The sequence below is a fragment of the Clytia hemisphaerica genome, unplaced genomic scaffold, assembly GCF_902728285.1.
Source record: "Clytia hemisphaerica strain Z4C2 unplaced genomic scaffold, Clytia hemisphaerica genome assembly, whole genome shotgun sequence".
Lineage (NCBI taxonomy): Eukaryota > Metazoa > Cnidaria > Hydrozoa > Leptothecata > Clytiidae > Clytia > Clytia hemisphaerica.
The window spans coordinates 121,094-133,528 of record NW_027104384.1 but is presented as its reverse complement, the minus strand read 5'-3'; the positions used below and the strand labels follow the sequence as shown (position 1 = coordinate 133,528).

Sequence of the window (12,435 nt, the reverse complement as noted above, 5' to 3'; positions counted from 1 at the left end):
ATAAAAAAAGCATTTTTTAGGAGATAACGATGTTAATCATGAATAGATGAAAAACATGCTGTGGCGCCCCGCTAGGGAGATAAATGTTAAGTAAATAAAAAAACTTAAAGTATTTATCAGCTTCTGATTCAAACCACAAGTGATTAAACAACTCAAAATATTACTATACTAGCTCATCGAGAACATAGACCTTGAATGGCATCTTACATATGTGTTTTTATAAGCATACAAAAATCAGAAAACAGGCTCAGAGATGCTTAGGTACAAAGCTTAATAAGGCTGAAAAATGCTTGAGTGGATGCCTAAATCTAAAACACAAATTTAGGGAAATACTGAAAATCCGCAAAATTCTAGCCAAAATCAGCAAAAAAACATTTTTCGTAGGCTCAAGTAATGTTTGCCATATGCTTAATTTTTCCCCATATCTGAGCCTAGATATGCTTATAAGTGCAATGCTTATAAAAAATATCCATATTTTCAAGTTAAATCACGCAAACGAGAGTGTCGAAGTGGATCATTGTCTAAACCGATGAATTCTTCATCAAATTTAAGGCGGTCGTTATCCAGTGATGTGAGCACTGTTCTAGTATTAAATGGATGAGTGAGTTCGAAATTCGTGTTTATATTAAGTGGATGGGAGGTGGGAATTTGTGTTTCTTATATTAAGTGGATGGGGAGGTCGGAATTCGTGTTTCTTGTATTAAGTGGATGGGGAGTTCGGAATTCGTGTTTTTCATATTAAGAGGATGGGGAGGTCGGAATTTATATTTCTTATATTAAGTGGATGGGGAGGTCGGAATTTATGTTTCTTATATTAAGTGGATATGGAGGTCGGAATTCGTGTTTCTTATATTAAGTGGATGGGAGGTCGGAATTTGTGTTTCTTATATTAAGTGGATGGGAGGTCAGAATTCGTGTTTCTTATATTAAGTGGATGGGAGGTCGGAATTTATGTTTCTTATATTAAGAGGATGGGAGGTCGGAATTTGTGTTTCTTATATTAAGTGGATGGGAGGTCGGAATTCGTGTTTCTCATATTAAGTGGTTGGGAGGCCGGAATTTGTGTTTCTCATATTAAGTGGATGGGAGGTCGGAATTTGTGTTTCTTATATTAAGAGGATGGGAGGTCGGAATTTGTGTTTCTTATATTAAGTGGATGGGAGGTCGGAATTCGTGTTTCTTATATTAAGTGGATGGGAGGTCGGAATTTATGTTTCTTATATTAAGAGGATATGGAGGTCGGAATTCGTGTTTCTCATATTAATTGGATGGGAGGTCGGAATTTGTGTTTCTTATATTAAGTGGATGGAGAGGTCGGAATTCCTGTTTCTTATATTAAGAGGATATGGAGGTCGGAATTTGTGATTTTTATATAAAGTGGATGGGACGGTTGTAATTCGTGTTTTTTGTATTAAGTGGATGGGAGGTCGGAATTCGTGTTTCTTATATTAAGTGGATTGGAGGTCGGAATTTATGTTTCTTATATCAAGTGGATAGGGAGGTCGGAATTTGTGTTTCTTATATTAAGAGGATGGGAGGTCGGAATTTGTGTTTCTTATATTAAGTGGATGGGAGGTCGGAATTCGTGTTTCTTATATTAAGTGGATGGGAGGTCGGAATTTGTGTTTCTTATATTAAGTGGATGGGAGGTTGGAATTTGTGTTTCTTATATTAAGTGGATGGGGAGGTCGGAATTCGTGTTTCTCATAATATTAAGAGGATGGGGAGGTCGGAATTTATAGTTCTCATATTAAGTGGATAGGGAGGTCGGAATTTGTGTTTCTTATATTAAGTGGATAGGGAAGTTGGAATTCGTTTTTCTTATATTAAGTGGATGGGGAGGTCGGAATTCGTGTTTGTTATATTAAGTGGATGGGGAGGTCGGAATTCGTGTTTGTTATATTAAGTGGATGGGGAAGTCGGAATTCGTTTTTCTTATATTAAGAGGATATGGAGGTCAGAATTTGTGTTTTTTATATTAAGTGGATTGGGAGGTCGGAATTTGTGTTTCTTATATTAAGAGGATATGGAGGTCGGAATTTGTGTTTCTTATATTAAGAGGATATGGAGGTCGGAATTCGTGTTTCTTATATTAATAGGATGGGAGGTCGGAATTCGTTTTACTTATATTAAGAGGATATGGAGGTCGGAATTTGTGTTTCTTCTATTAAGTGGATGTGAGGTCGGAATTTGTGTTTCTTATATTAAGTGGATTGGAGGTCGGAATTTGTGTTTTTTATATTAAGTGGATGGGAGGTCGGAATTCGTTTTACTTATATTAAGAGGATATGGAGGTCGGAATTTGTGTTTTTTATATTAAGTGGATGGCGGGGAGGTCGGAATTTGTGTATCTTATATTAAGAGGATATGGAGGTCGGAATTTGTGTTTCTTATATTAAGTGGATGGGAGGTCGGAATTCGTGTTTCTTATATCAATAGGATGAGAGGTTGGAATTCGTTTTTCTTATATTAAGAGGATATGGAGGTCGTAATTTGTGTTTCTTATATTAAGTGGATGTGAGGTCGGAATTTGTGTTTATATTAAGTGGATTGGAGGTCGGAATTTGTGTTTTTTATATTAAGTGGATGGGAGGTCGGAATTCGTGTTTCTTGTATTAAGAAGATGGGGCGGTTGTAATTCATGTTTTTTATATTAGTGGATGGGGAGGTCGGATTTCGTGTTTCTTCTGTTAGGTCGATGGAAGGGGTCGGATATTTTGCTTCTTTTGTCTTAAAGTTGAGAGTAATTTTTACGTATTTTGTACAACATATTTTTTATAAACATTTTGCTTGTTATTTTTCTTTTTTAGAGATTTCCAAATGAAGCTTAACTTTTTCTTTCCAATCGGAAATCTAAAAAGGTATATATTTGTGGTCCGCTGAATGTTTTTCAGAGATTTCAGCCGTCATATACTCTTTATTATAGACATGTACTGGCATTTTTTTATTAAAGTTATAAAATCTCATGACATCCTACTGTGCAAGACGACTAGCCGTGAGCAGGAAATAAAAGCTATCCAAATATACTAAGAGGATATAAATTGTTCTTTCGTCATGAAAAAATAAAAAATAGCCCCCTTTTAAGGCTCAACCCTTGATACTTTTAAGAGCACGAACACTGAATCTTGAGATATATTTTTTTTCAAAAAGCAACATTCTTGTCGATTGAAATTTGATATTCAATCTTTCAACACCAATATTGGTGTTGTTTGACATTCAAGATTCAACTCTCCAACATCACCAGTTCTGTTGTTTCATATTCATGATTCAATTATTCAAACACCAACACTCATGTTGAGTGCTATTCAATATTCAATTTTCCCAACACCAATGTTCGTGTTGAGTAACGTTCAACATTTAATTCTTCCAACAACAACAAACTTGTTGAGTAACGTTTAAGATTCAATTCTTCTAACAACAACTACATTCTTGTTGAGTAACGTTCAACATTCAATTCTTCCAACAACAACAAACTTGTTGAGTAACGTTCAACATTCAGTTCTTTTAACAACAACAACATTCTCGTTGAGTAACGTTCAAGATTCAATTCTTACAACACCAACATTCTTGTTGAGTAACGTTTAAGATTCAATTCTTCTAACAACACCAACATTCTTGTTGAGTGATGTTCAAGATTCAATTATTCTAACAACAACAAACTTGTCGAGTAACGTTCAACATTCAATATTCCAACACCAACATTCTTGTTGAGTGACGTTCAACATTCAATTCTTCTAACAACAACAAACTTGTTGAGTAACGTTCAAGATTCAATTCTTACAACACCAACATTCTTGTTGAGTAACATTTAAGATTCAATTCTTCTAACAAGACTAACAATTTTGTTGAGTGCTGCTTAAGATTCAATTCTCTAACAACAACAAACTGGTCGAGTAACGTTCAACATTCAATTCTTCCAACGCCAACAAACATGTTTAGTAACGTTCAACATTCAATATTCCAACACCAATGATCTTGTTGAGTGACGTTCAAGATTTAATTCTTGCAACACCAACAATCAAATAGGCGGCATTCAAGTTTTCTAACACCAATGTTCGGGTTGAGTACCGCTCAAAATTCAATTCTTCCAACAACAACATTCTTGCTGAGCGACGTTCAAGATTCAATTCTTCCAATACTGACATCATTTGTTTAGTGAGTTTCGCTTTATTGGAGCGCACATTCTAAAAATCGATGTAATATTCATTTGGATTCAAAAATTACCTTTATGCTCAACATTTTGCTCAACATTTTTCTTAGTCTGATTTTCTATGAAATTAAATGAAAGTGAACCAGCATAAAATAAGATAAAATAAACTTTTTGGGGCTTTATTGGACCTCACGCTCTAAAAATCGGTGTAATATTCATTCTGATTAAAAAATTACATACCTTCTCCACTATTCTATCTTTTTTCATATTGGGAAGAAAAAGGAAAAGTTTTCGAAGCTAGAAAAACTTAATTGAAAAGGCATTCATCTTGGATGACTCCAGTACGGCTATTTTTGTTGTCCTCTTTATATTTTAGCTGCGTGCTCAAAATGTAAGAAAAAAATCATTATCTTACAATTTCTTCTTTGGTTTTCTGACCAGGCTTCAGCTTAATAGTTTTGCTTAATACGGATTTGACCAGACATTCCGGTTGTCCCCTTGATTCTGGAAATTTGGAAGCCAGGATAGGTCCTCCAAATCTGGTCGCAACCATTGGTGTGAACATCATCTAAAAATAAATAGAAAGAAAGAAAATTTCGAATACAACCACCAATTAAAGTGGATATTTCTTTTTGCTTCACAGCTTTATGTTCCTCAATCGCTTCTTGTTGTTTGACGTTCAAGATTCAAATTTCCCTTCAGCAACAATTCTTTTGTTTTGCGTTCAACATTCAACTTTTCCAACACCAAAACCGTGTTCTGTGACGTTCAATTTCTTTTAAATTTGATTTGAAAGCCTGCGTCAAGGAAATGTCGGATGTTGAAATAAGAGTACGTCTCAATTCTAAAAGTAAAAGGGGCATTAAATCAATGTAACTTTGTAAAAGAATCTTAGAGGTCTCGAATCAATAAACATGCTATTTCAAAAGCCTATTCTAATCATATTAGCAAACGGAGAAGGTCTTACTTCCATATCCATAAAGCAGCCGTTGTCAGCTTCTGATGGGCCATCAGCTTGTCCTTTTTCAGATGTTGGTTATGATTCGTAAAAAGGGCAAGAAATTAATGTGGCTTTGTAAAAGAATCCTATCTCGTCTCACCTTATCTTAACCATATCGAAAAGGCAGTCATTGTCACGTTCTACTGTGTCACCAGCTGGTCCTTTTTGGGATGTTGTTGAAGATTGGTGAAAACAAGAAATCAATGTAACTTTGTAAAAGAATGTTATCTTATGTCAATTCTATCCGTATCTGTCGTTACACGCTTTTTTTTATAAGAATAATATACTTTGGATGATGGTCAAGTATTCTTAAGTAAGTGCCAAAATTAAGGGTGAAATATTCTCAAGGTATTCTTAGTTTTTTAGACTTGACTTTTTTTACAAAAATGAGAAGTAATCAAATTTGAGAGTTTTGAACTTTTGAGTGAACATTTGGGTTAAAATTACATTTCTTCCTCAAAGCTTCAATTTATCTCTAGTAACGGGAGCAGTTTTTTTCTGTTAACCAAATACAAAATGACTGTATTCTTATCTTATTCTATGAAACTGTAGATTCATGGATTTCCCTATCCGTAGATTCATGGATCTTCCCATCTGTAGATTCATGGATCTCCTCGTCTGTAGATTCATGGTTCTCCTCATCTGTAGATTCATAGATCTCCCCATCTGTAGATTCATGGATCTCCCCATCTGTAGATTCATAGATCTTCCCATCGGTAGATTCATGGATCTCCTTATCTGTAGATTGATGGATCTCCTCATCTGTAGATTGATGGATCTCCCCATCTGTAGATTGATGGATCTCCCCATCTATAGATTCATGGATCTCCTTATCCGTAGATTCATGGATCTTCCCATCTGTAGAATCATGGATCTCACCATCCATAGATTCATGGATCTCACCATCTGTAGATTCATGGATCTTCCATCTGTAGATTCATGGATCTTCCCATCCGTAGATTCATGGATCTCCCCATCTGTAGATTTATGGATCTTCCCATCCGTAGATTCATGGATCTTCCCATCCGTTGATTCATGGATATCCTCATCTGTATATTCATGGATCTCTCCATCGGTAGTTTAATGGATCTTCCCAACCATAGATTCATATATCTCCCTATCTGTAGATTCATGGATCTACCCATCTGTAGATTCATGGATCTCTCCATCCGTAGATTCGTGGATTTTCCCAACCGTAGATTCATAGATCTCCCTATCTGTAGATTCATGGATCTTCCCAACCGTAGATTCATAGATCTCCCCATATGTAGATTCGTGGATCTCCCCATCTGTAGATTCATCGATCTTCCCATTTCTAGATTCATCGATCTTCCCATCCGTAGAATCATGGAAGTTTCCATCTGTAGATTCATGGACCTTCTCATCTGTAGATTCATGGATCTACCCATCTGTATATTCATGGATCTCCTCATCTGTAGATTCATGGATCTTCCCAACTGTAGTTTCATAGATCTCCCCATCTGTAGATTCATTCCCCATCCATAGATTCATGGATCTCCCATCTGTAGATTCATGGATCTTCCCATCTGTAGATTCCTGGATCTCCTCATCTGTAGATACATGGATCTCCCCATCTGTAGATTCATGGATCTTCCCATCTGTGGATTCGTGGTTCTTTCCATCTGTAGATTCATGGATCTTCCCATTCGTAGATTCATGGATCTTCTCATCTGTAGATTCATGGATCTTCCCATTTCTAGATTCATGGATCTTCCCATCTGTAGATTCATGGATCTCCTCATCTATAGATTCATGGTTCTCCTCTTCTGTAGATACATGGATCTCCCCATCTGTAGAATCATAGATCTCACCATCCGTAGATTCATGGATCTTCCCATCCGTAGATTCATGGATCTCCTCATCCGTAGATTCATGGATCTCCCCATCTGTAGATTCATGGATCTTCCCATCCTTAGATTCATAGATCTCCCCATCTGTAGATTCATGGATCTCCCCATCCGTAGATTCGTGGATCTTCACAACCGTAGATTCATGGATATCCTCATCTGTAGATTCATGGATCTCTCCATCGGTAGATTCATGGATCTCCTCATCTGTAGATTCATGGATCTTCCCAACCATAGATTCATAGATCTCCCTATCTGTAGATTCATGGATCTTCCCATCCGTAGAATCGTGGATGTTTCCATCTGTAGATTCATGGACCTTCTCATCTGTAGATTCATGGATCTTTCCAACCGTAGAATCATAGATCTCACCATCCGTAGATTCATGGATCTTCCCATCCGTAGATTCATGGATCTCCTTATCCGTAGATTCATGAATCTCCCCAACCGTAGATTCATGGATCTCCTCATCCGTAGATTCATGGATCTCCCCATCTGTAGATTCATGGATCTTCCCATCCGTAGATTCATAGATCTCCCCATCCGAAGATTTATGGATCTTCACAACCGTAGATTCATGGATATCTTCATCTGTAGATTCATGGATCTCTCCATCCGTAGATTCATGGATCTCCACATCTGTAGATTCATGGATCTTCCCAACCATAGATTCATAGATTTCCCTATCTGTAGATTCATGGATCTACCCATCCGTAGATTCATGGATCTTCCCAACCGTAGATTCATAGATCTCTCAATCTGTAGATTCATGGATCTCCCCATCTGTAGATTTATGGATCTCTCCATCCGTAGATTCATGGATCTTCCCAACCATAGATTCATAGATCTCCCTATCTGTAGATTCATGGATCTCCTTATCTGTAGATTCATGGATCTTCCCATCCATAGATTCATTCCCCATCTGTAGAATCATGAATCTCCCCATCTGTAGATTCATGGATCTCCTCATCTGTAGATTCATGTATCTCCCCATCTGTAGATTCATGGATCTTCCCATCCGTAGATTCATGGATCTCCTTTCGAGAAACATTTATTTCATAAGAAAAATAAACTTTTGCAGCACTTGCGATTAATGCCTGAACTCAAGTAAATACGTATCTATATAAAGAAATGTAAAAATGGAAAAATGTTACAAACTAGATTATATTTACAATAAAAACAAGATATCTAGTTTTGTGATCCTTTTTTCGTTTTTTTGGAAATGTTTATCTTATCTTTGAGTTCCTTTTTATCTTCGCCCTTTGCTTCTTGGTTAAGAAGCTCTCCGACGCGATCGTTACTGGTTTCTTCTTTCGTCTCTTTTTTCCCTTGCCCTTAGGGACTTCCTCATCTGTTAATATATACCCAATCACGAAGGTAGGATCCAAATTGAATTCAAATTGACTTGCGGTTATGACACTCGGAGCTTTGGTGTTATCTGTCGTTGATGATGTTCCTTCACCGCAGTCGTCACCACTCTCCATACTTGCATCTAAGTCATCTGAAGGTTCCTTGTCGTCTGGCTTGGCTGCGTCGCTGGGTTGAGTGGCGTCCTCCTTTGGGTCCGGGGCGTTTTCTGATCAATAGATTCGTATTCGGACACGTCGATTTCAACATGGCATCTTTCAATGCATACTGCCTTGAACGATTCTCTCTCGAAATCAAGAAAGAAGTTTTCCGTACTTTGAGTAAAAATTCCTAAAAACCATCCTCCCACAGGAACCCCATACTCTTTGTCCATTCGTTGTTTAATGTAAGCGATGTGTTTTAGATCTTTCGATAAAAGAGCTTGTTTGGCCTCTGCTGAGGAGCAGAAGCTTGGAAAGTTGGGTAAGTAGAATCGTGTGGGCTTTTCAGCCTTGCCTTCGATGACGGTTCCGTTTATCGTGATGCCTTCTTTGAGAAGGGTGTCAAAGTGTTCTTGTTTGGAAAACGCAATTACGTACCTTGAATGGAATCGAGTGTCTTTGTAGATTTTTTGTTTAAGTTGTTGAGCTGGTATAGAGAATTTGTCGATCAAGCATTTGATGATAATCTTTGTAATGTATGTTGTTGTGTTGAGATTGAAAAATGTGAAGGTTCTCTTCCGAATATCTTCGATTGTTGAATATGTTTATGGTGTTGATTTTAGTCTTTGCTGATTTTTGAGTAACTTGAGCATACGCTTGAGTGTTCATCGGTTGATGACTGACAGTGGCAGCTGACATGCTGCACACCGTTGATAAAAGATTCCTCCACTTTGATTATTCACTAATTCTTAATCTGTAGATTCATGTATCTCCCCATCTGTAGATTCATGGATCTTTCTATCTTTAAACACATGGATCTTCCCATCCGTAGATTCATGGATCTCCCCATCTGTAGATTCATGGATCTTCCCATCTGTAGAATCATGGATCTTCCCATTCGTAGATTCATGGATCTTCTCATCTGTAGATTCATGGATCTTCCCATTTCTAGATTCATGGATCTTCCCATCCGTAGAATCGTGGATGTTTCCATCTGTAGATTCATGGTCCTTCTCATCTGTAGAATCATGGATCTTCCCATTCGTAGATTCGTGGATCTTCTCATCTGTAGATTCATGGATCTTCCCAACTGTAGTTTCGTAGATCTCCATCTGTAGATTCATTCCCCATCCATAGATTCATTGATCTCCCCATCTGTAGATTCATGGATCTTCCCATCTGTAGATCCATGGATCTCCCCATCTGTAGATTCATGGATCTACCCATCTGTAGATTCATAGATCTCCCCATCTGTAGATTCATAGATCTCCCCATCTGTAGATTCATATATCTTTCCATCTGTAGATCCGTGGTTCTTTCAATCTGTAGATTCATGGATCTCCTCTTCTGTAGATTCCTGGATCTTTCCAACCGTAGAATCATAGATCTCACCATCCGTAGATTCATGGATCTTCCCATCCGTAGATTCATGGATCTTCCCATCCGTAGATTCATGGATCCTCCCATCTGTAGAATCATGGATAATTCCATCTGTAGATTCATAGACCTTCTCATCTGTAGATTCATGGATCTACCCATCTGTAGATTCATGGATCTTCTCATCTGTAGAATCATGGATCTTCCCATTCGTAGATTCATGGATCTTCTCATCTGTAGATTCATGGATCTTCCCAACTGTAGATTCATGGATCTCCTTTCGTGAAACATTTATTTCATAAGAAAAATAAACTTTTGCAGCACTTGCGATTAATGCCTGAACTCAAGTAAATACGTATCTATAAAGAAATGTAAAAATGAAAAAATGTTACAAACTAGATTATATTTACAATAAAAACAAGATATCTAGTTTTGTGATCCTTTTTTCGTTTTTTGGAAATGTTTATCTTATCTTTGAGTTCCTTTTTATCTTCGCCCTTTGCTTCTTGGTTAAGAAGCTCTCCGACGCGATCGTTACTGGTTTCTTCTTTCGTCTCTTTTTTCCCTTGCCCTTAGGAACTTCCTCATCTGTTAATATATACCCAATCACGAAGGTAGGATCCAAATTGAATTCAAATTGACTTGTGGTTATGACACTCGGAGCTTTGGTGTTATCTGTCGTTGATGATGTTCCTTCACCGCTGTCGTCACCACTCTCCATACTTGCATCTAAGCAATCTGAAGGTTCCTTGTCGTCTGGCTTGGCTGCGTCGCTGGGTTGAGTGGCGTCCTCCTTTGGGTCCGGGCGTTTGTCTGATCAATAGATTCGTATTCGGACACGTCAATTTCAACATGGCATCTTTCAATGCATACTGCCTTGAACGATTCTCTCTCGAAATCAAGAAAGAAGTTTTCCGTACTTTGAGTAAAAATTCCTAAAAACCATCCTCCCACAGGAACCCCATACTCTTTGTCCATTCGTTGTTTAATGTAAGCGATGTGTTTTAGATCTTTCGATAAAAGAGCTTGTTTGGCCTCTGCTGAGGAGCAGAAGCTTGGAAAGTTGGGTAAGTAGAATCGTGTGGGCTTTTCAGCCTTGCCTTCGATGACGGTTCCGTTTATCGTGATGCCTTCTTTGAGAAGGGTGTCAAAGTGTTCTTGTTTGGAAAACGCAATTACGTACCTTGAATGGAATCGAGTGTCTTTGTAGATTTTTCGTATAAGTTGTTGAGCTGGTATAGAGAATTTGTCGATCAAGTATTTGATGATAATCTTTGTAATGTCTGTTGTTGTGTTGAGATTGAAAAATCTGAAGGTTCTCTTCCGAATATCTTCGATTGTTGAATATGTTTATGGTATTGATTTTAGTCTTTGCTGATTTTTGAGTAACTTGAGCATACGCTTGAGTGTTCATCAGTTGATGGCTGACAGTGGCAGCTGACATGCTGCACACCGTTGATAAAAGATTCCTCCACTTTGATTATTCACTAATTCTTAATCTGTAGATTCATGTATCTCCCCATCTGTAGATTCATGGATCTTTCTATCTTTAAACACATGGATCTTCTCATCCGTAGATTCATGGATCTCCCCATCTGTAGATTCATGGATCTTCCCATCTGTAGAATCATGGATCTTCCCATTCGTAGATTCATGGATCTTCTCATCTGTAGATTCATGGATCTTCCCATTTCTAGATTCATGGATCTTCCCATCAGTAGAATCGTGGATGTTTCCATCTGTAGATTCATGGTCCTTCTCATCTGTAAAATCATGGATCTTCCCATTCGTAGATTCGTGGATCTTCTCATCTGTAGATTCATGGATCTTCCCAACTGTAGTTTCGTAGATCTCCCCATCTGTAGATTCATTCCCCATACATAGATTCATTGATCTCCCCATCTGTAGATTCATGGATCTTCCCATCTGTAGATCCATGGATCTCCCCATCTGTAGATTCATGGATCTTCCCATCTGTAGATTCATAGATCTCCCCATCTGTAGATTCATATATCTTTCCATCTGTAGATCCGTGGTTCTTTCCATCTGTAGATTCATGGATCTCCTCTTCTGTAGATTCCTGGATCTTTCCAACCGTAGAATCATAGATCTCACCATCCGTAGATTCATGGATCTTCCCATCCGTAGATTCAAGAATCTTCCCATCCGTAGATTCATGGATCCTCCCATCTGTAGAATCATGACTAATTCCATCTGTAGATTCATAGACCTTCTCATCTGTAGATTCATGGATCTACCCATCTGTAGATTCATGGATCTTCTCATCTATAGAATCATGGATCTTCCCATTCGTAGATTCATGGATCTTCTCATCTGTAGATTCATGGATCTTCCCAACTGTAGTTTAATAGATCTTCCCATCTGTAGATTCATTCCCCATCCATAGATTCATGGATCTCCCATCTGTAGATTCATAGATCTCCCCATCTGTAGATTCATGGATCTTCCCATCCGTAGATTCATAGATCTCCCCATCTGTAGATTCATGGATCTCCCCTTCTATAGATTCAT

At 37.8% G+C, this 12,435-nt stretch overlaps 3 protein-coding genes across 3 annotated transcripts; all 3 read right to left on the bottom strand.

Moving 5' to 3' along the window:
• Positions 1-5,688: 5,688 nt before the first annotated feature.
• LOC136819376 (involucrin-like) lies at positions 5,689-6,036 on the bottom strand. The gene has a single exon (XM_067075611.1). It carries the CDS (start codon positions 6,034-6,036, stop codon positions 5,689-5,691), a length of 348 nt encoding a protein of 115 aa, XP_066931712.1.
• A 28-nt stretch (positions 6,037-6,064) lies between these two features.
• On the bottom strand, positions 6,065-6,547 carry LOC136819374 (antho-RFamide neuropeptides type 1-like). Its single transcript, XM_067075610.1, has one exon. It carries the CDS (start codon positions 6,545-6,547, stop codon positions 6,065-6,067), a length of 483 nt encoding a protein of 160 aa, XP_066931711.1.
• Positions 6,548-9,275: 2,728 nt separating this feature from the next.
• On the bottom strand, positions 9,276-9,650 carry LOC136819373 (DNA topoisomerase 1-like). The gene has a single exon (XM_067075609.1). The coding sequence runs from the start codon at positions 9,648-9,650 to the stop codon at positions 9,276-9,278; it is 375 nt and encodes a 124-aa protein (XP_066931710.1).
• Between the last annotated feature and the right edge of the window lie 2,785 nt (positions 9,651-12,435).